General features: G+C 35.8%; 1 protein-coding gene across 6 annotated transcripts; it reads right to left on the bottom strand.

The window, feature by feature from the left end:
• Positions 1-1,882: 1,882 nt before the first annotated feature.
• On the bottom strand, positions 1,883-24,721 carry LOC139115076 (phosphatidate phosphatase LPIN2-like). 6 transcript variants are annotated; one of them, XM_070676954.1, is made up of 16 exons: positions 24,505-24,658; positions 15,892-16,091; positions 15,443-15,535; positions 14,520-15,208; positions 14,012-14,141; positions 11,605-11,876; positions 11,029-11,211; positions 10,355-10,426; positions 9,558-9,628; positions 9,130-9,293; positions 8,425-8,603; positions 7,864-8,008; positions 7,091-7,479; positions 6,473-6,593; positions 6,079-6,182; positions 1,883-5,621 (listed from the first exon to the last, which is right to left on the bottom strand). In XM_070676954.1, the coding sequence occupies exons 1-16, from the start codon at positions 24,554-24,556 to the stop codon at positions 5,432-5,434; spliced, it is 3,054 nt and encodes a 1,017-aa protein (XP_070533055.1). In that variant the 5' UTR covers positions 24,557-24,658; the 3' UTR covers positions 1,883-5,431. The 6 variants fall into 6 exon arrangements, with proteins under 6 accessions (XP_070533055.1, XP_070533057.1, XP_070533058.1 ...); XM_070676956.1 differs by lacking the exon at positions 24,505-24,658 and adding an exon at positions 22,655-22,789; XM_070676957.1 differs by lacking the exon at positions 24,505-24,658 and adding an exon at positions 18,398-18,616.
• Between the last annotated feature and the right edge of the window lie 901 nt (positions 24,722-25,622).

Raw genomic sequence — 25,622 nt, 5'->3', positions numbered from 1 at the left:
AGATTTGTTTTGGGAGTTAGCAAACGCACTCCTCTTGCTGCAATTAGAGGAGAGATTGGAAGGTTTCCATTACGTATCCTTTTCACCATTTCAGTATTGAAATATTGGTTCAGACTTACATGCCTTTCAGAAAACCACATTCTTAAGAAAGCTTTTAATGAAATATCAAATGTGATTCAAGTTGGATTAACTTCATTACTAGAATTACAGGTATTGTTATCAGAGAAATGTCTTCAAATCTTTTTCTGTAAAATCAAAGTTTCAGCTTTTCAAATGTGTACGTAAGAAATTGGAGAAAGATTACATTGACTCCTGGATGAGTCAACTTTATAATGATGAAAGAAAGACTGGTAATGGTAATAAATTACGTACTTACAGAGTGTTTAAATCAAACTTTACCATGGAAAATTATTTGCATAACATTTCTGACTTCAGCCTGAGGCGTTGTCTTACAAAGTTTCGTGTTAGTGACCACAATTTAGAAATTGAGCTAGGTAGGAAAAAATCTCCTAAAATTCCCTTACATGAGAGAATTTGTCGTAGATGTAATATGAATGAGTTAGATGATGAATGGCATCTAGTTTTTTCTTGTACTAATTTTACCAAGGAAAGAAAACATTTATACAATAGTTGTGAAATTACAGATGACGGACTCACTGATGTTTACAAGAGAAAAGCTGTCATCATCAATATCATGAGTTACAATGCATTACCATTAGCAGTTTTCCTGAAAAATACAATTGCTTCCTCCAGTGACTCTGCCCAAGTTGGTAATTAGATACTTTGCAAAGTCGTTTACTCATGTACCGGTATGTTCATTGTTGCATTTATTGCATTCACTGATGTAATTCAGTAATGTAATTATGTAATTTTTTCCACTTTGTACTAAGAGTACTGTACCTTACAACACTCTCTGATAGTGTATGTTGAGTACTAATAAAAAATGTTAAATGTTAATATACATAAACTGAACATTATTTCAGCAAAGATGAGTTCTGTGATGTCTTAGAACTTGTTTTGGATTGCAGAGGTATATAATTAGTCGATTGTCAATGATTAATTGTGAGGAAAAAATGTTGGTGTGCCTTGCTGTTTTCTGTGCAAGATGTTGGACTGAAATATTACCAAGATGCGTGATCAAAAACATTTTAAAACATTGGGAAAATCTACTGTAGCAGAAATTTAAACTTGTGCCTGAGAATTACTATGTGTTGTAAGTTTCACAGAATGACAGTTTTTAAGAATCTGAAAATCTGTAAGTCACTTCATGACGTCAAATGCCAAATCACTCTAACTGTACACCGTAAGTTTTGAACAAGAATTTGTAATATCTGACATTATTGACATCATGGAAGCAAAAATTATATTCAACAAAAGTGGAAACAATGGACCTGAAAAAAATGTTCTCTGATCTTGGTATTTGTCATGCATACATTGGCAAAACTGCAAAACGAAAGTTTGCAAATAAGGTTTTATTTACATTCACAGCATTTATTATCCTCAGGTTTTATTGATTAACATGGCGTCAAAGCAACATGGATAATATCATTATTTTTAGGTGACAAACTGAAGAGAACAGGATTTGTGCAATACAGTAAATTGTCAGCATTTTCAATATGAAACTGAAAGCAACATACTCTTTCAATAAGGGTTTTTTTTGTGAACGATTTTCTCTTTCATGTATCAGCTCTCTAGTCATATTTTCTATTTTTAAGAAATTCTCAAACATATTCAGTTACTAGTCAGTTTAATACAACACCAGCAATTAAACAATTTGAATTTCCGACAACTGATATAAATCTACTTCGTCTTTATTTCAGGATCAGCATTTCAGATGCACATGAGTATAAAATATTTTGCAATAAAATTCCTGGACAACCTGTATAAGTAAGATATAATACTTTTATTTCTTTAACGTCTGGTATCTGAAAATATCCACTGAATAAAAAGTGAAACTTCAAACACCATAAAACAATTACAAAAAGAAAGTCGTTATTTTAACAAAGTCTCACAGTGTAGATACACGATAGCCGTTAGCATGTGACAATTACAAAGCACCATGGGAATTAAAGTAAATCATCTTGCTATTATGTAAATAAGCAGATTTATTTCAGCATACTTGAGTAATTAATTTACAAACCAACAAACAGCTTGTGGCATGTCACCCTGTTGAGTTGTTATTCAATGATTTTGTAATCGATGAGAATGAAAGTAGTCACCATTATTACAGGCATTTAACTGAACCTTATAGGAGACACTTTCTGAGAAACTTTGAGGCTATTGTGCAGTGTCTTGGACTGCCTGGTTGACTGTAATACATTGATTTTATTGAATTATTTCAAAACAGTTAATCAGCCACTCATTAACCCTAGTTTCAGACTCCCTAAGTTGTTGTTAATAATGAGTTTACCATTCAAATGTATTCTATCAAGACACAGCACACTGCAAGAAACTTTGATGTAGTTAGATGGTAATCTGATGATCTTGAAGCTGACTACAATGACTGAACAGTGTAGTTGAATCTCTGTTGACTGAAATATTCAAATAAATAAGAGTTGCAGCAACTTATTAAACTGCTCAGTTTCATGTGAAATAAAAAAGATCAAAAATTGCTTGATATATCTAGTTGTAGGGTCTATACATTTCTTTCTGCTAGGAGACACGGGACACAAAACACCTGGCTGCTGATGGTTGTCTGAGTTGTAAAGCAAAGCTGTCCTACCCTTAATATACCAATATCATGATGTAAAGAGTGTCTCTCTAATAAAAGGATCATTTAAGCTGCTCACCTCCAATTTCGAATAAACAGGTCCACAATCACTGTTTATAACAATGGATTTGGGCCACACTATGGTGGTGATAGGATTAAGCTGACATGGATTTACTCAGTAAACACTGGAAAATTTGTAGTGCAAAATGCTACTCTATTTGTTACTTGTTCAACACATACTATTATAAGAAGCAAATGCTCCTTCCCCATGATGCAATGGGAGGGCACCAAAAGCAATCTGATTTTTATATTGTCAAAGATCCAATCGAAAAGTGAATAAATACTACAGTAATGGCCATTTGAAAACATATAATATATACAAATCAATTTACAATGTATGATAATAAAACAAAAGACCTCGCTCACTTCATAGAGAAACATAAAGTATAATGTCACTGTATTCTTGAAAAATTTACCAAATAGTATTCTTGTATTCTATGTACAATTCTTGTCCATTCTCTAAATGTAAAATAAATTATCTGGGTTTCTAATGAAATGGTCAAACATTGAAATGCAAAAAACTGAGATGAGAAACATAACATGACATTAAGTTTCAGTAGAAATAGTTATATTTGGCTATATTACTTCAAATGTTACACTTTAAATGGCAGTTTTCTCATCAGTTGTAAAGATTTACAAAGTACCCCTGTAATTCACTAAATATAGGAACACAAAGTACCCCTGTAATTCACTGAATATAGGAACACAAAGTACCCCTGTAATTCACTAAATATAGGAACACAAAGTACCCCTGTAATTCACTGAATATAGGAACACAAAGTACCCCTGTAATTCACTAAATATAGGAACACAAAGTACCCCTGTAATTCACTAAATAGGGGAATACATCTGTAATGCACTATGGGTGATCTATATGTCAAAATTCAAAACATTAGTTGATACAACTTATCTTCAAAACATTCTAGCTTGAGCTATAGGAGTATTGTTCACAAATGTTTTATCAGTAAACTGTGACAAAGGAATTTATCACACTTCATGGTGCAATATCTATGGAACTCACAGCCAATCACATTTCATGGTGCAATATCTATGGAACTCACAGCCAATCACATTTTATGGTGCAATATCTATGGAATTCACAGCTAATCACATTTCATGGTGCAATATCTATGGAATTCACCGCCAATCACATTTCATGGTACAATATCTATGGAATTCACTGCCAATCACATTTCATGGTGCAATATCTTTGGAATTCACAGCCAATCACATTTCATGGTGCAATATCTATGGAACTCACAGCCAATCACATTTCATGGTGCAATATCTATGGAATTCACAGCCAATCACATTTCATGGTGCAATATCTATGGAATTCACAGCCAATCAGAATCAGCTGCATATGCACATTAATCATAAACACAGCTAGCAATATCCCCTCCCCCACATAAAACTCAAGCTTAGAAGACTTGATACAAGGCTGTAATAATGGACTAGACCACAACAAAATGGGTCTGGCAGGTTTTGAAATACTTGTCAGAATTCTACAAAAGGGATGACCCTTCATAACATTGTACACTATTGTGGTGTTCTCTGTGTGGATTATAGGAACAAACTACTTCATAACACTGTACACTATTGTGGTGTTCTCTGTGTGGATTATAGGAACAAACTACTTCACATACAAGAGCTATCAACTATACTTCATTACGGGAAAAACCCTTAAAGTCTGTGAAATGTGAGGGGAGCTATCAACTATCTGTCATCGGAAAAACTACAAACTACTTTTGAATTTAGAATTAGAAGGTTGGATTTTACCATTCTTTTTCAATTTGGAAGACTTATTTCTTCCAAGCTTACTCAATCTGTGTCAGCTGAAATCACCCCTTCATAATGATTAAAGAACACAGATCATGAAGAACAAGACAATAAAGTGTACATCATAAACATCATACTGCACCATCATGATTACTGAATTATAATTTTTTGAGTTCTAACAATACACTTCATCAAATTCTGTACAGTCTACTGATTATGAAAACACGATTTATGAATTAATTTTATGTACTTTATCTTATGGTATAATTGTACTTAATGTTTACGCAGCATTGCAAGTGATCAGAAATTTTAGATCTGCCAAATATTCTTGACATCACTGAGACTTACGTATGCATAACTACCAACCTAGTTCACAGTAGAAGACATCTAGACAAGATTGGCTCCAGACAAGATTGGCTATATGGACTTATTACACTGAGCTTAAAATTGACAATTTCATACCAGACTTTTGTCCAAAATGATTAAACTATTAAACTTAAGCAATAGAGAAACTACTCACTTCTAATATCTTTTTTAGAACTATTAAATAGTACTCTAGGAATTAAAACTAACATTTCTTCAGTTTGGAACAGTACTTCTTGTTATAAGTCTATGGACAACTGTATGACACATATTTGATACTGACATGACAGAATATAAACATCTGTTAATTTTTTGATTCCACAAGTCCGATATAACTGTAATCTTATCTTGATTCAAGACATTATTTTAATATTTTGTATACTTGCCAGTAAGTTCACATTTTCTCTTTACAAGACACAAATGTACAGTACTACAATACTGTGGTTGACTCAAATTTTTCTCTATAAACTTTCAAACATTCACAAAATTAGCCTAAATCTTCTCACATTTTAAATCAACTTATTTTTTGGATGACTTGGTTTTCTGTTTGTCATCGTCAAGGGGTGTGAGTTCAATGTCAATTTCCATGTGAGGTGTTCTCCAGTATGTGAAGCTGCTGTATTCATTGGGATATGTGAACTCATAGGAGGTTGTCTTACTTGCCACTGGAGGAAACAAATGATCAACAAGATCACTCAACTTGGTATACCTGTGGAAGAGAAACCACACATTAAAGAAAATGTTTGTTTTGCGGACAGACACAATGGTAGATTATGGGTTTATCAACTTCCATTAGAATAGAGTTTGTATCAGTATTATTACCAGAATATGCAGAAAGAGTTTATCAATTGGTGTAAATGTCTGTATATTTTATCATGACTGTAAATATCAGATATGACAAGATGTGAAGTAGCTCATAGATTTTGTTTTATGCATAAAGCTGAGTTGCATGAATCAACTGAGAAATGTTTGGTTTGTTTCAAAAAGAGAAAAATATAATCAGAGTGTTACAGATTTTCTAGCATATTTTAATGCATGGGAATTGTGAAATTCTGCCAGCTGCTTCCTTTCTGTGCTTAGTTTGAACTCCAAATGATTTGTTTGATTGGTATGTTTTCCACAGATGTACATGCACACAGAGAAATAACACTTTGAACTGTACTTACGATGACTGGAAAGTCTGCGTCAATTCATGTTTGAGTTCTCCTTTTGGATTGATTGTGAAGATTCTAGATATGGGAATGTCCAGAGCACGATATGCCCACACATCCTATCAAAAGAAATATTGAAACATGATTTAGTATTTCTATTCAAATTTTTTATTGAGAGTGGACAACTTAGATAAGACATCATCATGAATATAACTCGTGTCTAAATACAAGTCAATGTGTCAGTATCACTACAGTTTCAGATTTTTTGAAAATTAAATTTCTACAATTTCTACAATACTTATATTCTTTTTGTAAGAGGCCACACCACTTGTATGGATTAGGGAAAAACATTGAACACTAAACAGAATATAGTTCTGAATTATAGCTACTTTTGCAAAATGGTACTTACATTGATTTTATTTCCAAAGCCAGCATAAAATGGATTTTTATGACCACTGTCTGGAAACAATGCCTGTATGTCACGTAAACAACTAATTTTGAATTCTTCTGGTTTCCTTTCAATGACTTCCCTGTCAAAGCAAAATGAATGAAAATTTTGGTAAGGTCACAGAATTCAAATTTTGTAACATCAACTTCACATTGTTTCTCTGAATTCAGTTGGTTTTATTAAATTCAACTGAATGTACCAACATCTTATACAATTTGCATTTCTTCTTTAAATGACGTCATTTACACTGCATTGTTCCTGATATTTCACTGACTTACTAGTACAAGTCACCAAAGGTATGCTTTCTCTTGCACATTACTTTCAGAATGTTGATTTGGTCAAACATTTACAGAACAACACGTCAATAGAAAGATAAAATCTTAATTGAATGATAATAAATTAAAATAAACAATCTCTATAGCATGGGTATATTCAACTAATGTTCAGCCGCCTTTGTTTTAATATTTGTGTTATTTCCAGTCCTCTGTCATGGTAGTGAATTCATGAACTGAAAATTGATGTTGCTGTGGGAAGTTTTACTTGAAGGCACCAATACTGATACAAAAACCATGAACTTACTTATGAAAGGCTGTGATGAGAGAGGTCGGCGATAACAACAATGGTCCATCCGGAAGAACTGTCTGTTCCTGTTTGACACTCTTCAAATAACCCTTTGTAAGTGAAGCTTGTCCAATGGCACGCGCTGACAGATACAGGAACTGGTAACCATTCTTTCTAATACTGGTGTACAAGTTAGCAACGCCGGACTGTGTCCAATCTTTGCCAAATACTGGTAATATCTGACCCATGACATCGGATTTCGTGATGGTTCCATCGATGTCTGAGATGATGATTTTGTCGTCATAGCGCCAGAGATACACATTGCATTTACATCGACACGTTCCTTGATACTGAGTGGTTACGGAATACACTATTTCATTGGCACCACTTTTCAAATTTAGTTTTGCCTACAACACAAAAACAGAATGCTGTTACAAAACAAAGAATATTAAAATCTGCATTGACAATAGGAGAAATACTTGATACATCATTAAATCAACAGACAATGTTTGTGGAAAACAGTCTGGCAAGAAATGAACATCTTTCTTACTGTTGTTATTTTTGTTACAATTGTTATTAATTCTGTGACAGACAATGAAACAATAAACAAAATAGTCAAAATACTGAACATAAAAAGTATGTAAATTGTACCATTCCTAAAAAGAATTCTACAATAATTTTCAGTAACATTGACAATTTGATCATCATATCTGATATTTCTCTGTGACTTGGTGATATGAATCAATTTGATATAAATGGAATTTAGGAGACAGGAAATGACTGGCACTTACAATCTTATCACTTGACAATCTGACAGTTTTCCTGTATCGTTCATTTCCTATTTCTGTGATGTCACTGTGACTTTCTTTCACAGGTTTTTGTCTTGGAGGTGACAACTGATCCTCCTCACTCGATGAACTGTCTGATTTCTGACGCCTAACAGAAGATGAAAATCAAGAAATAAGATTTCTGTCAACTTAACTAAATTACACACAACCTCCAAATTCATGTTACCTGCAAAACGGACAACGAAACAAAACAAAAAACAAAGTGTAGATTTCTCTTACTTAAAAATCACACTATACACCAATAAAAGCATGTAAACTGGTGGACAATTTTAAAAACATGTATGAACATTGCTTCCTTTTGTTTGGTACACAACAGCTTTACTGATGTCAAAGGTGAAGGGTCACATCTCCCCAGATGGTTAGAAGGTTAAAAGTCACTTCCCATTGCATAATTTCTATGAATCACAGATTACAGGTCAATTCTAAAAAACAACTGTTACATCATCAGTGTTCTAATCCTTGAAGTGGTTATTCAAAGTTGCACAATATTATTCCATCACATACCTGGAAGCTTCTTTCTTTGGAGACGATGGCAGACTGTTTGGAAGACTGCTGTCACTCATAGCTTTCTCTTCAGATTTGATGCTGTCTGTTGGTTTGTTAGATCTTCTCCAAGAAAACCATGATGTAAGACGGCGACCCTCCTTCTTGGAAGAATCTTTTGTTAGTCTGTCGGCAACATTCTGTAACACAGACAAATCTACACTTTTAGCACTACTATGAATGTGATCACTGATATTGGAAATCTCCACAGCTACGTCCAAATAATTTTCCAGACCATAAAAATTGAAAGTTCCTTACGTCAAAATAAGAATTTTCAACACAAGTGAATCAAATCTCCTACTATTTTTATTTACATGTTGATATCAGCATTTACAATGAAATATGACAATTACAATACATGCAAAACATAAACACTTCAATTTAATCTATCAATAATGAATGAAATACAGTCCAAATGAAACAGGTACCCGTGAAAACCAATATGGTCACACATAACAACAGAGGCAGTTTGTTTTCTAGATATTAAAGGCAAAATTGCTGCTGATAGTAAGAACTCTTTTAAAATTTGAATATCAGAAGACCAGAAAGTTGATGAGGAAATGGGTTACCACGACAACTAATAACATAACAAAGGAAAGATAGTGACGTTTGTCACAGAGGAAGGGCTTAGTGGTGTTTGAAAGACTGGCTTGTGGGAAATCTTACCTCAGGAAGTGGTCTTTGAAAGACAACCAATGACATGATTAATGGACTAGCTGACTGCCAGTTGTAGTATTTGCCACCAAAACGTAAAACTAAATTTGGATCTGTCAAAATACCAGGATTCTTACAGAAATCTTCGTATGTAACTAAAGCTTGCAAGAAATTCTCTGTAAAGATGAAAATAATTATCATCACTCTATGAGCAGATGCAGACTGCCAGAAATATTGAAATGTCAGTTTAACAAGTAAATTGAATTTGTAATGAGGACTATGTTCAAAAGATATTGAAATATCCTAATAATCTACTTTTTGATATTTCAGCGTGCATTTACTGGCATACAGTAAAATATCAATGACATCACACTCGTACTCTCCTTGTGTGATGGTGATAGATAATAAATATTTTTTTAGCATTTTATTTCTAAACTTACCCATTGGTATATCACCTTCTGATTTTTCTAATCCACCACATAACGACAACGCCAAATCACCAAGTTGTTCACTGTACAAAAATGAAACAAATTTCTACATTACATTACTGCATTGTCTACAAGGTAAAGACTAAAGTTGACCATGTCATTAGAAACCATCATTTGTCAGACAAGAAATGCAGGTGTACAATAATGGATGAATTGTAGTGAACGGATAGAGACTGGAATTGGTGACAATAGTTACTGAGGAGTGAGTAAAATGTTTGACATTAACCGAGTGGTAGACACTGACAATGACAGAACAGAAATCAACAGAAAATTTACACCGTGTAACTTTGCAATGAATTCAGCAGACATAAGAATTGACCCACTGATACATTAAAGAGCCAAGTTTCTGCAGAGAATAGTTCACTTTAAATACCAAGTACAAATGGTCACACTGCAGATGCCATGTGAACATATTGTAACTAAAAAACATTTATAAACAATGTGACAGTTTCATGAAGAGAGCACATACATGTAAATAAGAAACACCAAGTTACATCTGTGTTTCAAGATTAATGATTGTTACAAGTCCAGTGTTCATTCACTGCAAAGTCAGTTCAATATATGCACAGAGAGATGCTAAGAAGATACAACAACATAAAGAGTGAGATAATATCATTCCACTGAACCACAGAGATGATACCATTGCAGCTAAGGGGAGGGCGGACATCATTGCAGCTGAGGGGAGGGAGGACACCATTGCAGCTGAGGGGAGGGAGGACACTCCAAGAGCAGAAGGAAGCGAAACCTACCCAGTTTCATCTGTAGAAGTTGCCTTACTAATATTAATTCTTGTTAAAAGATCATGAGGTGTTGTTAGAATGCTAGCAGAGATAGAACAGAGAGAGAGAGTAAGAATATCAAATTATCAGACATTAGAAATTATGAAACAAAAAATCTGAGACATTAGAAAAGCACAACAACAAGAAGACGTTTGATGATGCACACAATCAGTATATTAACATTCATTCTATCACACAGATTTACGACAGTGTGTTTCAGTTAATGTCATTCTGAAATTAATTTATATGTTACTTACACACAGAAAAACAAAGAAGATGAAAGCAAAGACAATACGGTAAATCATTGGCTCTATCATTCAAAATGTCTTCTCTATAGCATCTGTCTAAATAAATAACTTGACATAAATGTGTTTACTTGGTAACTACACAAAACTTGTTACCATAGCAGTAGAAATACATGATGTTGGTTGACATAGACACATCCAGTGGGAGTAGTTTTAATGTTACCGGTACTGCTTAGCTTCAAGACAAGAAGGGGTTACCATCGTAGCATGAAAGGTGAGGTAGATGTAGGGGGTGTTGACGTGACATACAGATAGGGGGTGTTGAGGTGGTGGAAGTATGATGTGACAACAACAACAATAACAACAACAACAACAACAACAACTATATGGTTTATTTACCTGGAGTCTTCAAATGGATGTTGTGATTCAAGTCCACTGTCTATACTGCCTTCTCCTCCTTCTAAGGAACTTGGAGACTGAACAGCTGACTGTCTTTCTTCATCTGCTGTTGTTAAGCAAATATCCTCCTTCTCATCTTTGCAGTCATCTTTAATGGGCTGAATCTGATTTGTCGGTAAGGTACTGAAAAAACAGACAGACAGACATATGAAGACAAAGTGGTGAAAAATTAATGTACGAAGTGATATGTTTGCACTGATAGTGGATGACTAGTTATGCGCCAGTGGCCGCAATATTTATGTTTTTTTTACTCTTATAGTTTGGTACATCAATTTACGGTTCTTTAGCTACTTCAAAAAGCATTTGAATATACAGTATTTCACTTGTCAACTGAGTCTGACATGTGCAAACTGCGTTGTTGTTGTTGACAAAAGAATTCTGGTCCAGACTAGCATTAGTATATAAACAATAACAAACATACAGACAGTAAATTGACATAAAAAAATTGGGTAAAACTCATCAAAACAATACTGGTACTGGCACTTTAAAGCTAACGACAGTAAAAACACAACTTACGGTTTTGTTAAGTAGAGAGCTGCAACTTCAGGATCAAGTTCATCTTTATTGTTAGTGAGTTCATCAAGATAGATCCCTTCCATATTTTGACTGTGTCGAATTTTCTTGGTTCTTCTCATGAACTGAAACATGCTGCCAAGCATGGATTGTTTCTGTTTAGACTCTGCCTCAGATGATGTTTCCTTGGCAACTGTTGATTCTGAAGAAGTGGCACCATTTTCAGCATCAGCTGTCTCTGTGGATTCACTTACAGTTACTGTTGGTTTAACAGGCTGAGAAACAAATTTGAAAAATAAATGAATTTAATAAACATATAAATGAAACGCAAAACAAGAAATATTATCAAAGTTCAAATATTTTTACAGACTGGAATGGCTTGCAATTTGTGATCTTTAAAAGCGCAGTTCAATTAAAACAACTCTGCTTTAACAGTGTAAATGTATTGACTGCTTAAAAACAATGATAAGATGAGTGCAAAGGTGTGTTTTGGTCCGACCTATATGGCTTAGTTTGTTCACCCAGGGGTTCATTAAGTTTTGAAGTAGGGGGCCAGATTGGAAAGTACGCGGCTTGCAGCTGCCATGACCACAAAGCGGTCGTCGTTGGGGGAGGGTCCGGGAGGGGGTGTTCCTCCTGCCGGCCGAAGGCCGGAAACCCTGAAAAATGAGCTAAAATTCACTTTTTACAGCTCGCAGTCACTTGAATTTCAAGTATTTTCAGGAGAATTGTCAGCAGTGTTCCAGGGCATTTGTGTTCATATCATAAAAAGCCGTTTCCTTGGAGATTAGGCCTAAATATGATAATTCATAATTGAAAATGATAAAATGTGGTAATGTTGACGATATTTTGAACAAGGAAACTGAGTCTTTAGAGCTTCTATACTTTTAGGAGTTAAACTATATAATTCACAATTATTAATGATATAAATTTGATATGTAGATGATATTATACTGTGTTACATCTGGACATGGCGATAGGGGATTCCCCCTCTGTTGAAATGTTGGCACCCCCAGTTTATTTTGTCAAGGGGAACCCCCCCCCCCCCCCCCCCCCCCCCACCCCGATGAAATGGTGCCAGTCACACCTTAGAGGTACAAGTAGAACACATGAACTGGTGAAATGCCCCCGAAATTTTCTGGTAAAGGGGTGAAATCCCCCTGTTGATGCCATCCTGGATGAAACACTCATATTTCAAGCACAGTAAATGAGAAACTTTTCATTAATGAATAATGTTATGCTTAAAATTAAGAACTACGATGTTTGGTATGGAAATCTGTAGATGAAGAACTTTTATACCACTGGGGAGGTAAAAAGGATAATTTATATAACAATAATGATAAAAAAGACGATCATTACCATATTTCGCAAATGAAACAAGACCCTCAAGGTGATTTGACTATATGGGTATGCAAAGTAAGAACCTTGATATAGGATATGAAAATTTTACGTTCAGAAACTCACATTTGGATTAAGCTGACGATCATTTTTGAAGTGAATTTAGAGGTCTGATCGTATTGTAACCACTCTGGGCGACGTTCTTATTGGCGTCGATAGACCAAAGAGCAGTACATATATATGCCCAGCTGGTTATATACCTTCACATTTAAGCCTGCCGCAGTGCAACGCATGTCGGCTTACTAAAATTCGAACTGTAATCGGAAAGTTTTTTCGTGAGAAAAAAATCAGGTCATTGCCTTCGAAACAGTTTAAATCCACGTAATTATCCTTCTCTTGTTTCTTGGTCCACTTCAAAACAGAGGATCGTACAGCGAAGCCTGACCTTGCGATCGTTTCCGTCTTCATTTGTTCATCGACCATTTTGAGTCGAGCTAACGACGGCCGACATGTGAAGTATGCCCGTTTTCATTGGCATATATAAAGGTCACCGCATAGGAATCAGCAATTCAGGTAGCCAATAGAATCGACTGTTGCAATTCCGATTTTTATTGCGGCAGTATACCCAACACCGTGCTCTATCGCAGTACAAGGCGATCGTAGTAGTCGCTCGTCTTCTAAATTTTGTTTCACATAAAAGCCGTTGAAAAGTTTGACTACACAGCTTGTGAAACCTGTGCGGATCATTTCACAAGGTAAACAATATTTTAGCTATGAAAGAGTTCAAATTTCCGAAAAAGTAGCCGGCGAAATTGTGAGAGTAACCGGTCAATTTCGCCGGCTGCCGGCTCTTAATGAAACCCCTGTTCACCCTTGATTTTCTGTAAACAGGTCCTAAGTCACCATAGATAACAATGGATTTGGGACAAAACCATTGTGATGATTGGAGTAAATGGTCTGTTTTGATCTCTACAAACCCTCACATTCCCAGCATGTCTACCAATCACAATTTGCTGCAATTTAACATTTTTGGACATGTTGATTGCTTTACGATGTCAATTTTTATCCTTACTTGTGGGACTTGAGGAAGTTCACCCCAATTCCATTTCATATTAACTTCTTGTCCTTGCAGTGGTTCAATTCTCTGCAATTCAGCTTCAGTATCACTCTTAGGTGTTCCTGGTCTTGGACTTACAATTGGGCTGAAAATGGGGAAACATGTTAGTGATTTCATCTAGTATAGTAAAACTTAAAGCTTTACGATAAAAGATGAATTTACAATGACAAGTTTCCATGAATCTTAGGATAAATGCACTTTCTCAAAATATTGATGACTTTCACTGATATTATAAAGGCAAGTCTTAAGACAAATTCAGTTTTAAACTGTCAATGCCAACTTTCGACATTTTTGAAATTTCATCTTTAAGGATTTATAAATAAAATTATGAATTATAATCTGAAACAAACTTTGCAATTCACACACTCTGGGAAATGATTGACAGGTATTTGGACTTCTTGAGACCAACTTTTGAAATTTATACAAGTACCAATTTAGGAACACTGCTAAAGTTGCAACTAACCTGTCAAGTGGAGTGGCATCACCATCAGAGAACGGATGGAAGTCTGGAATGTACGGAATCTCAGATAGATGTGTAAAGTGTCTGTCATCCTCACATTGAATTACATGACCATTGCTATGGTTGTCTGAATGTGCATTGATGATTTGAATTTCATCATCATCATCATCGTCATCAGTTGTGATTTCCATTTCAAAGATGTCTTCCACAGACTGTACACTGGAATGACTGTCACATCTCTCAATGCTATTGTTTGTTTTAGATTTGTTGCCTTTCCCACTTTTCCTGCGTTTCCGTAACACTTTAACCTTCTTTTTGGTATCATCCTCTCCGCACTTATCCGACATTCCTCTCTTTTCACTCTCAGCTTCTGACAGACTGGCAAGACTGCAGTTTCTTGACAAGTCCAGATGCGATGTCTTGGTCTCTCCATCTCCAGTTTCTATGACGATTTCAACTGACTTGCTGACTTCTTCAATATTCACAGTTACAGAGTCAGAACCACAAGGTTCTTTCATTGCTTCAGCTACTCCCTCTATCAGGTATTTATCTTCTGTCAAAACAGAAATTTCCTCAATTTTCACATCTTCTTTATCCTCAAGGACCTCTGATTCCACGTGAAGTCTTTTCAATCCTGCCTCTATTAAATCATCATAGGATTGGATTGGAGATGTCGCCAGGTAGTCTGGAATCTGAAAACACAATTTTCAGGGGAAAAAATAGAAGTTAAACTTAATCAGGTAGTCACCACAGAGATGCAATCTCATTGAGATATTTGTGATGAAACCCTGCACAGGGAATGAAATGTGTATTCCTTTGAAATATTTACACATTCATCAGTAAATACCAGCAGTGTCCTAAAAGCACACTTCTTTGTTTGAAAAAAACACTCAAATGTGAATGTAGGAACTTGAAGATGAACTCACCTCACCATCTGTTTCTTCAACAAAGAAAGCTTCTCCAGTCTCACCTAATTTCATATGTAAATCAACCGGCTCACCATTGATTTCAATGTCAACCTGGTCAGGAAAATAAAGAACGTTGAGGTAAGGTGAGAATTTTAAAAATCTGAAATTTGAGAAAAGAATTTCAAAACAGATATCAAGCAAGAAGCATCATTACTATTATAATAGTTATCATCATTACTGCTAGTTAGCTTTTATGATGTGAAATTTCATCAGAGTTATCTCTGAATTCTAACCGCCACCTGAATGTTGGCATTTTTTGTCACACTCTGATATGAGAGTGATCTCCCAATTCTACCGCTAACGTTAGCATTTCAGTGACATTCTTACTGAAGATATTTGGAAATAAACACACAATTAAGCAATATTCTAATCTTCCAAAATTTATAATGAATCCAATTAGAACATACCACTTTCTCTCTGCTTCGCAAAACTCCCATTTTACCGAATCTGACGTGAAATGGTGAACACTGGAAACTTCCATCTTGTTGTTCAACAACAATGACATCTATTGCACCAGTTAACGTTGCAGCATTTATCTCTTTGTAAAAGTCTTTAAAATTGGACAAAAATCTACCAAAGTAATTCATACTGCTTGCATTGCACCAACCTGTAAGAGAGACAGACGCCTTGTTACTATTGTCATGTCATTTCAAAAATGGAAGCAAAATGAGACGTGTTCCTGTGATGATTAAATCCCATGCAATTTCAATGCTGAAGTCAGGGAATGACAGTGCTGACTTGAATAAGATGTGAGTGAACAGATGTCACAATGATGTCACTATTTTTAATCTTTTTGAAAGCAAACTCACTGTGAGAACTCAGGTGACAATTCTGAGTCATACTTGACTCAGTACAACAATTCCCAATTCCTGTTGGTTAAAGTATTATTTTGAACACATCAAAAGGTATCCAAACTTTGAATAACAACACGCTGCTGTGATTTTTCAGTAAACAGACTGATGTTACACAGTGCAATTTCATCAGACAAATCATTAGTTGAGCAGATTAAAGGGCAATCTAGGGCAACTGAACTTTAAACCAGATTCCTGCATGTTTACATTTTTACAATGTAAAAATTTAACTATGAACAACACTTGATACTAGTTATCTGTAACCTATACAGTAAACTTTTCATGAATTCATGATGATACAGCTATTTCAGTTGATGTAGGAATAACTGCTACATTTCTGACTTCAAAGCCATTTTGACATCCAAACTATTTTTACCACTGACCATCACATTGCTGACCTTTAGTACTTAGTGTTGTGTAATGCACAGCTGACTGATAAATTTAATAATTTTGTATATCATATACGTCACATACTAATTTTAGTAACTTGTCCGTATTATGCAAGTAAACATAAATAAAACATGGCTTTAGACAGAGGTTCCCTAATTAGGGAGGTGTCTATTTTTTCAATATTTGTACATCTACACCTTAGTCAGTTTACAATGCAAGTCTTGGTGAACTATCACCGACAAAAATGTATTTTGGTACAAAATTTGCAGTCATTTATGTTGTAAAAAGATGAACATAACGTGAAAAAAGATTATCTTAAAATCTATTAGTTATGAATAATTTTTCAATTGATGTCCTAAGTTGATGCACTGAATACTTCTGATTTGAAACAATAGTTGGCAGCTTGTAGTTTTTATAATGTACGGATGGGTACCGACTTGGTCACATGTTTTTGATAAACTACAAGCATCAGTGTTTTTGTTAAGGCCATACGCTGGTAACATTCACAGGGGTTCCCCTTGGTATATTTAGGGACAGCAGAAATGTTACAGGGGTTCCAAAATCATTTACCAATGTTCTAGAACCTTAGCAAAAACATTGAGTATGCTAGCTAAACTGTCCCTTGGAATCTATTTGTACAGACAAATCAAACACAATTTCAATTGTGATGTGATAAACATACAAAGCTATTATGAAGTCCACTTTCCTGGTCATAAAAATATGTCTGGTTTGATGCATATTTGGAGCTTTAAATTAATTTCATGTATTGCTACCATATCATTTAAAAACACTACAGAGATCATATGGAGATAAACTGATATGAAGGAATGAAATTATAGAATCTGTCATTCATTAAACTGTGGTGTATTTGCAAATTATACTGAGTATATTATTTTGAAAACACCTTAACACTGAACAGCTGGTACAACGGCCAAATCTACCTGCCTAAACCACAGACCCTGGGACTATGCTTGACTCTTTTCCTGCCAAGTTCATATTTCACCATCAGCTCAAGTTCGTTAAAACTAGTGAAGCACAACATGTCCCATTTGGTGCATTTTAACAAAAAATTGAACACTTGAATGAAAGTCCCTGAAATAACAGACACTGTAAACATGATTTTTATGGACTAAAGCTGTTGGAACAGACCAAGCCAAATGGGTGGAAATACGTATGGTCTTGGCTCAATACTGCTTTCCACTGAGTTGGCTGATGGGGAAGTGATACTCTCTGGCAACATATAACACATGGCAATTTTGAATACGCTCATCCTTGACAGAGAAGAAACTTGGGTCATAAATTGGCAGTATATTTACTGGCAGGAATGTGGTTCTGACACAACACAGCCACCTATAACATGGCACTTTATAGAAAAACCTACAGCATAATTGTAGGTACCCATGAAAGTCTGGGTGTTTCCCTGGCATTATACAGCATCCAGGCAAAACCATACCTGCAAGCTAAGCGGGATATAATATATGCTGGTTTTGATTTGAAGAGCTCATTTTCACAAAGGTTCCAGAATTAATGTTTTGTGGCTAGTGTTGATCACAAGGTATCCATAAATATGATTCATTATTACCACAGCATCTTACATCATGTTGTCTTCAATTAGAAGTCTAACAGTCCATGAAAATCTTCTCTATCAAGACAGTATTGACACAAACCCTACCTTGGTAATATGACAGACAGGCTGGTTAGACCAGTACTGCTAGTTTGTGATGTCCGGATGGTGACAAAATTCTGATAAACTGACTGTGAATAGCCACAGACTGAACTGTACCAGATAGAATGCACACATTTACATGAAAAATGTTGAAGACAATACAGGGTGTCTGATGCAGACAGTCAGGTCACTTGCTCCAACACAGCACTGGGCAGCCATTATGGTACCACCACACTATCATGACAGTGTCATGTGATAGGTCAGACTGGAACATTCCATTTTGTACATGCTTTCAAAAGCAGCGTGTAATGTCTGTGAGCTTTACAAAGTAAAACTAAACTATTTTCCATATTTTGTTACTTTATTTTACAAAGCTTGCTTTGAATTTAAACTGACAAATTGTGTTACTCATTCAAGGGACCTTAAACCCCTTCTACATGTACTTTATCCCATATCTGAATGGTTCATTCCATTCATATATTTGCTGGGCTGTCACAAATTATCTTTGTGGAAGAGATGCATTTCAAGATCAAGGTCTTCAAACAGAGAATGGCCAACCTTAAAAACCTTGGCCTCAACATTAGATGACCCAGGCCTTCAAGAAATTATTCCATCTGATATGCATCCAACAGAATAGTTTGTAAATTGTACATGACTTGAGAATGCAGCAAGTCACAACTTTTGATCCCACATGACTAACATATCACACAGACTGAACACTATTAGTTTCATATTCATATAGACTTGCTTATAAAATCAGATGTTGATGGCAATAATGTGAAGAGCTTGTGAGACACAAGTTCAGTTTTTTGCACCTGTCTGTGTCATATATTTCAATACATGCAACAGAGGATCGGGGTGTGTGAAGGAATACAAAGAAAAACATACAGACAGACGGGAAAGGGAAAGGGAATTTTCCTAAATGCATGCAACACTGTGTATGACAGTGTAACTTGTGGAATTCAAATGAAATTTGTACTCAATAGTTTTGTTTTGTTCCTTGCTTCAATACATAAGTGAGGGTTTTTATGACAACAGCAAGAGAAACCAAATAATAAAATTATTGGAGGGACATCTACATCAAAGCAAATTGGGAAGGAAAACAGTGGTCAAATTATGGAGCCACCTAGCTCCACGGTCAAATTGGGAAGGAAAACAGTTGTCAAATCATGGAGCCACTTAGCTCCACGGTCAAATTGGGAAGGAAAACAGTGGTCAAATTATGGAGCCACTTAGCTCCACGGTCAAATTTTCCTTGCTTCTCACATGTGACTTAGAATGAGACAAAACTTGAACCTATCATAAATCATTTCATACTTTACATACAGAAGACTTCTAACATGATTATGTCAAGGTTTGGCAAACAATTTAATCTCTCTTTCACTGCAATATCTAAAATTACCGTACCATTGTTCATTCAAAAACACATGACTGGGACATTTCCTTCTATGTCTATGGTTCATGTAAATCGTACCACTGGTGGTGTGATCCAATGGTGTGACTCTTACTCCATGCAAAACAGCTTGTTTAGGGGTATTCATATGTAAATAATGGGGATTCACATTCTAAATGTCTACCATTATGCAAATGGCGTCTTCCATATATGGCAAATGTATTACCCAATATGGATACTAAATGGCTTCTTGTGCATGAATAAGTACTGTCTATTTACTATCAGGTCACAGGTATGACAAGGCCACTGAAGACTGAAGTATGGAAAAACGATCTGAACTTCATAATCTAATGCAAAATGAAAATAATCTCGCTGAAAGCAACTCTGCATGGGAATGCAAAGTTTATAATTCAATTGCCAGTCCACTGTGATGAACATTACAGTACCAGCGTTTTCCTGCCAGATAGTAATAACTGTATCACTTCCCCATCAGCCAAGTCAGTACAAAGCGTATTGAGCCAAAACATGATGTATTTTTCACCCACTTGCCTTGGTATGTTACAGCATCTTTTGTCAAAAAAAATCCAACTTTACAGTATTATGTTTTCAACGGCCCTCAAATGTACAGTATTATGTTAAATACATCATATGGAATAAGTTGTGTGTCATTATTTTTAACCCATCTTGACCTGGTGGTGAAATATGGACTTGGCGGAAAAGGGGGGTACTAGTGTTTTAATTCACAATATTGTGATTAAATTACAAGCTATTCAGAAAACAGTTTACCATAATAGTGACACCGATTATGGATAAATAAACATGTAACAGTCACCGACAACAGGAATTCAAACCTAAATCAAGACACACTTTCTCTATTATATTTCTCTGATCTCACAAGTGAAAATAAGAGCCAATGTGTGAACCGTGCTAAATGGCAGGAACAGCATTCAACCAGTACAACTTAATTTCACAGTTTCATTCCTCAAACTTCTGACTCTTTCAAAGATATTAAAAATAATAAATTAATAGTATTGTTAAAATATAAAATAAATACAAACACAGAATATTAAAAAGAATTGAAGAAGATAATAACAACTGGCTTTGAGTTTGGGCTGTGCAGTTTACATCCAAACACAGTAAATCCATCTAATTATCAATAAGATAAAATCATAAAGTGATTTGGAGGTGAACCTTGAAGTTGATGTTGTAACGGACAAAATACTACAATTACATACTCTTGTTGTGAGTAGAGTCAAACTATTACATATCTGGACATTTGGGTGCACATTTTGCCAACAAGACAACAAACGAAATACAAAACACCTTGAACAAAATATCAGTGCTGACATTTGAAAGACTGATCCAATGATATCCAATCAAGAGCACATAGACTCCAATAATTTGTTGATGATGCAGCAGGCGTAGTTACTATTTGGATGGAAATACAGACACACCACTGAAGTCTTTGTTAATTTGACTCTTTTACATTCTTCTTTTACTAGTAAGACATCTGTCTCACTCATTACTCTAATATCTTTTAAAAAGATATTTCAAAATAATAAATGCGACGTGTGCACAAAGAATCATACCATATATGACTCACATATTCCAACAACCACTGTTTGGTGTTACTACGGTAGTTAACTTTCAACTCATCTATATAATATAGTATGATATCACTACCTTTGATGACTGGGACAGAAACCAATTATGAAACCAAAAATCAAACCAAATAAACCTTCTCAACGATTTAAAACCAAACTAACTCGACATTCTCCCACATTCACCTGTGCTGGCCCAGTGATGAACTCCATGATCGAAGGCTGGTCCGGGTCAATACGACAGTCAATGTTACACAAACGACAATATTGATTGACCCATATGGCGGGTTTCTTTTGTTTTGTAACTTTAATACGGTTCACATACAGCGGAGCACCGCTATTTCCCCTGACAACTATCCACGACTTATCCTAACTTGTTGTGAGGCACAGGACTGTGGGTGAGGCAATGGATGTAGAACGGGACTGGCCCTAATGATTGCTTGAGATCATAGTTTCATGAAGTGGAGTCACACTTCCCTTGCTTTGCCTCAGTTCAGGTATGACTCTAAATTATGCAAGGATCACTCGTTGTCCACGACACGGTGGTTCCGAGAAGATTGACCTAAACTGTGAGAGGCTGCCTTAAATAAATGTTGCTACCTTTCTTGACAACGATATGCCGCTTACAGATAGTATTTTATCTTGGAAGATGTTGGCACGAAGCCTGCTGCGTATGTCGGTACAAGATGGTCATCTGTCGACATAACGACAGACAGACAGTCGTGTTGAAACAAATCACCAGATGACCAAATATTCTTGACGTAAAGCACACAGAGATGAATTATGTACAATGTGTCATTCCTTGAGTCTTTCTATTTCGAAAAATTGTTACCCTAACATATTCACAGCGGTAGTCTTTGCGACGTTAATGTAAAGTGGAAAGAGATTTACATTCTTTACGTGTTCACGTTTGCCCGAGTTTGCTTCAACTATACCGGCGACTTGACCTTCAAAGCTATCGGTCGCTTTACATTTATAGCACGACAAAAATTTTCGAAAGAGGGGGAATACGGATACATATCATACTTAACACACCTCTTAGTATTAAAATTTGACAGTAAACCCCAAAGACGTACTCAGAGAATGCAATTGTATGTCATACAACCCGTTAAGCATCGTTGCCTGAACTGTGTCTGCCAGCTACACATGAATTTACCATTCTTTTCCGTATTTCCGTCGATCACGGAGTTCTTTTTTTACGTAAAAATACCGCAATTATGACGCTGATTCATCGAATATTCACACTATTGGACAACATTATAACCTTACCTTGATTTGACTTCTGTAAATGGTAACCGAAACTCAGAAATATAGAGAAAATTTCAACGTAGTTTACTGAGTACTACTGTATTACAAATTGATGTCAACATCGGCACAAAGCCAAAACATTCGATCTCTGTGACCATGCCCCATTATCAGGTTATGTAAATGAGGTTCAGTGTCCAATCAAATCGCGCGATAGCAGGGCCTGATGATTATTAACCAATCAGCACGTCTACCAATTGTAAGTGGCAGTAATTTATTGCATTTTCCCGCCAAATTATCATCCGGCTCAGGGCTCAGGGGTTGTTACGACGTCGATCTGTGACGCACACGTTACAATGAATCTGTCGTCATGATATTGACCGATGAAAATCACGTGAAATTAATTACAAAGCTAAATCATTTTTGTTTACATTTATCTCATTGACGCTTGTCCTCAGTCGCGTTAGATGACGATAGTTTTAATCGCGGTCCCTTTATAGGCACCGTATTTTAACCATTAAATCACAGTCCCTCTATCCATAGATATCTATGGATAGAGGGACTGTGATTAAATGTATTGCATGATGCCATGACATGACTGATTCGCAGCAGTAATTAGACAAGAGATTTTTCCATATATCTGTCCATATCCACGCTCTTTGTTCAGGAATGATAATTGGGTTCAACGCTTATAGAAACAGCTTGATCACCAAAATATCGGAACACTGCATAACGTTTCCAGAGTGGATGGTCGCTGCCAACCAATTATCACGCGTCATGATACGACACCGCCACACCACAGGCACCACCGCACCGTAGTTGATAGCGCTTTTGAAAGGGGTTTCTACAACATTAAAAGGGCTATCAACTACAGTACCTGTGCGCCACACAGGGTCACCAAACTTTCAGTACGTCCTAACATACATGGGTCAAAGATGGGCGTTGTAACCTGCACTCGACTGTGATTGGTCAGCTCGATGTCACGCTACACAGGCTTTGACAACTACAAACAAAGTTTATCTTTCTGCTGCCTTGACCGACTAATTGAAGAGTTGCCTGATCACAAGCAAAAAGGACCTGTACGACCTACCTCATATCCACTGTATGAAAGAGATTTTATCACTGATCTCTGTAAGCTAAGGTGTAATTGTATAGTTCGACGTCGACTAGCAAGTGCTCGAGGCAGTTGCTTAAACTTTAGTTTATCTGTTTTTAATGTACAGTATAATCTGGCCAATGCAATGATGAGTACGTTTGGCAACACGTGAGGTCAACTAAAATTACGCAAACCATCACGAGAAAAATATTCCAAAACATAACATTTGATGTGAATTGAGATTCGTCCTGCTTTGTAAGAAAGTGAAACTAAAGTGAAATTCGCGTGTTGAATATTATTAACTTTTTTCAAAAATCCACGAAAGAGAAAAAAGAAATGTCAGAAAACAAAAAATACATTCGAGAGAAGAGGGACATAAATGAAGCGTGTGCGCTGGGAGTAGGCGATGTTGGATAACACGTATAACGTAAATTAACTTCAGCAAACACCAAAACAATATGTTGTATGGAATCGACACTGTCAAGTTTTCCTATTATTTCAATGAAAGTATTATTGTACTAATAAAAAAATAAAGAAACGCTTATGTTGCTATCACTATGGCCGACGGAATCAATGACAACATTCAATTTACTGACAATGACTTTGTATCTTAACTCTACACAAAGCTCAGTTACGTTATAGTTACGTGTAGCCATCCCGAACAACGAGCTACCCAATCTGAATAAGTTACACCTTCATTAAACACCAACATCCCTTCTAAATCGCACACTTACTTTTACTAAAGCGCTAGGGATCAATTGAAGTGGAGGAAACTTACCAAAAAATTTCTGGAAAAGTGTTTCCGAGTCTGCATAAACTAAAGTTGCCATAGGCCTAACTGAACCATTGTAGAAATGTTACCACTTTTCTCGCCTTCCAACAACTAATGAAATGCTAATGTTGGACCGTGTATATACTAGTGTTTAACATGCAAATAAGTGAACTTGTTACGCCTGTGAACTAACACGATCCGTGTTGGTTCTCTGTTACGCATTGCGCACGACCTCACAGTCACATGCCGGCACGTGATAAACACGCCACCTTGACAGTCACTGTGAAATCAAACAACCTGTTGATCTTTATGCGCATGTCCATACAACTTTGTGACCAATATGGTATCATTGACTATTTGAGTGATAAAAGCACTAATCCGTGGGCTGGAGGGGGTCACCGTGCACCCCCCCCCCATAAACCTACTACACGGGTATTTTTTCTTCTTTTGGATCTGCTGAAGTAGAAAAAAGATATTAACATTGGATATTTGAGATGCACTACCTGTCTGCACTGGTTTTTGATTTGCATGTACCGCGAAAAATGGCGAAAAATGGGTAGGGGTAAGGGGTACCATATCCTCCCCTACATTAAGTAAACTAGCATGAAATAGCACAAACCTTACATTTTTGGAAAGCTCAGATGCTGCTCTTTCTGAGAAATACCAACTTTAGCAAAATAAATTTGTGTATATAGAATAGGACGACTTTAAAATGATTTTTTTGACAATTTTGAAATTTTTTACCCAAAATACCATGTAACAATTGTGATTTACTTTTTATTAAGTAAAATTTTCACAACTTTTTGTGTTTAAATTATTTATTCCGACATATTAAACCAGAAAAAAGTGTTAACATTAGATATTTAACTAAACACTCTTCTCTGGAGTCAAATTTGAATTACGTGTATCTGTATGGGGTGTGCAATAGGGGTAGGGGTCAGCATTCTTTCCTTGATGAAGTAAACTGGCTTGAAATACCACATACCTTGTAGTTTTAGAAAGCTTAGATACTGGTCTTTCTAAAATGCATAAGGTTTCAGTAAAAAAATATGACGTCATAGAATTGGATAACTTTAAATCGATTTTTTCTGGTAATTCAGTATTTTTAACCGGAAGAAAATACG

This window comes from Ptychodera flava, chromosome 17, assembly GCF_041260155.1.
Source record: "Ptychodera flava strain L36383 chromosome 17, AS_Pfla_20210202, whole genome shotgun sequence".
Lineage (NCBI taxonomy): Eukaryota > Metazoa > Hemichordata > Enteropneusta > Ptychoderidae > Ptychodera > Ptychodera flava.
This window is presented reverse-complemented; position numbering and strand designations above follow the sequence as displayed.

Excerpts from the sequence above, each read along its gene's own strand:
- LOC139115076 (XM_070676954.1), bottom strand. The coding sequence starts at position 24,556 with ATGGCAACTTTAGTTTATGCAGACTCGGAAACACTTTTCCAGAAATTT. Across the intron at positions 9,294-9,557 it reads AGAAGGTGATATACCAATGG|AGAATTTCTTGCAAGCTTTA; the intron begins GTAAGTTTAGAA and ends TCATCTTTACAG. Across the intron at positions 6,183-6,472 it reads GCTTTGGAAATAAAATCAAT|GATGTGTGGGCATATCGTGC; the intron begins GTAAGTACCATT and ends TTCTTTTGATAG.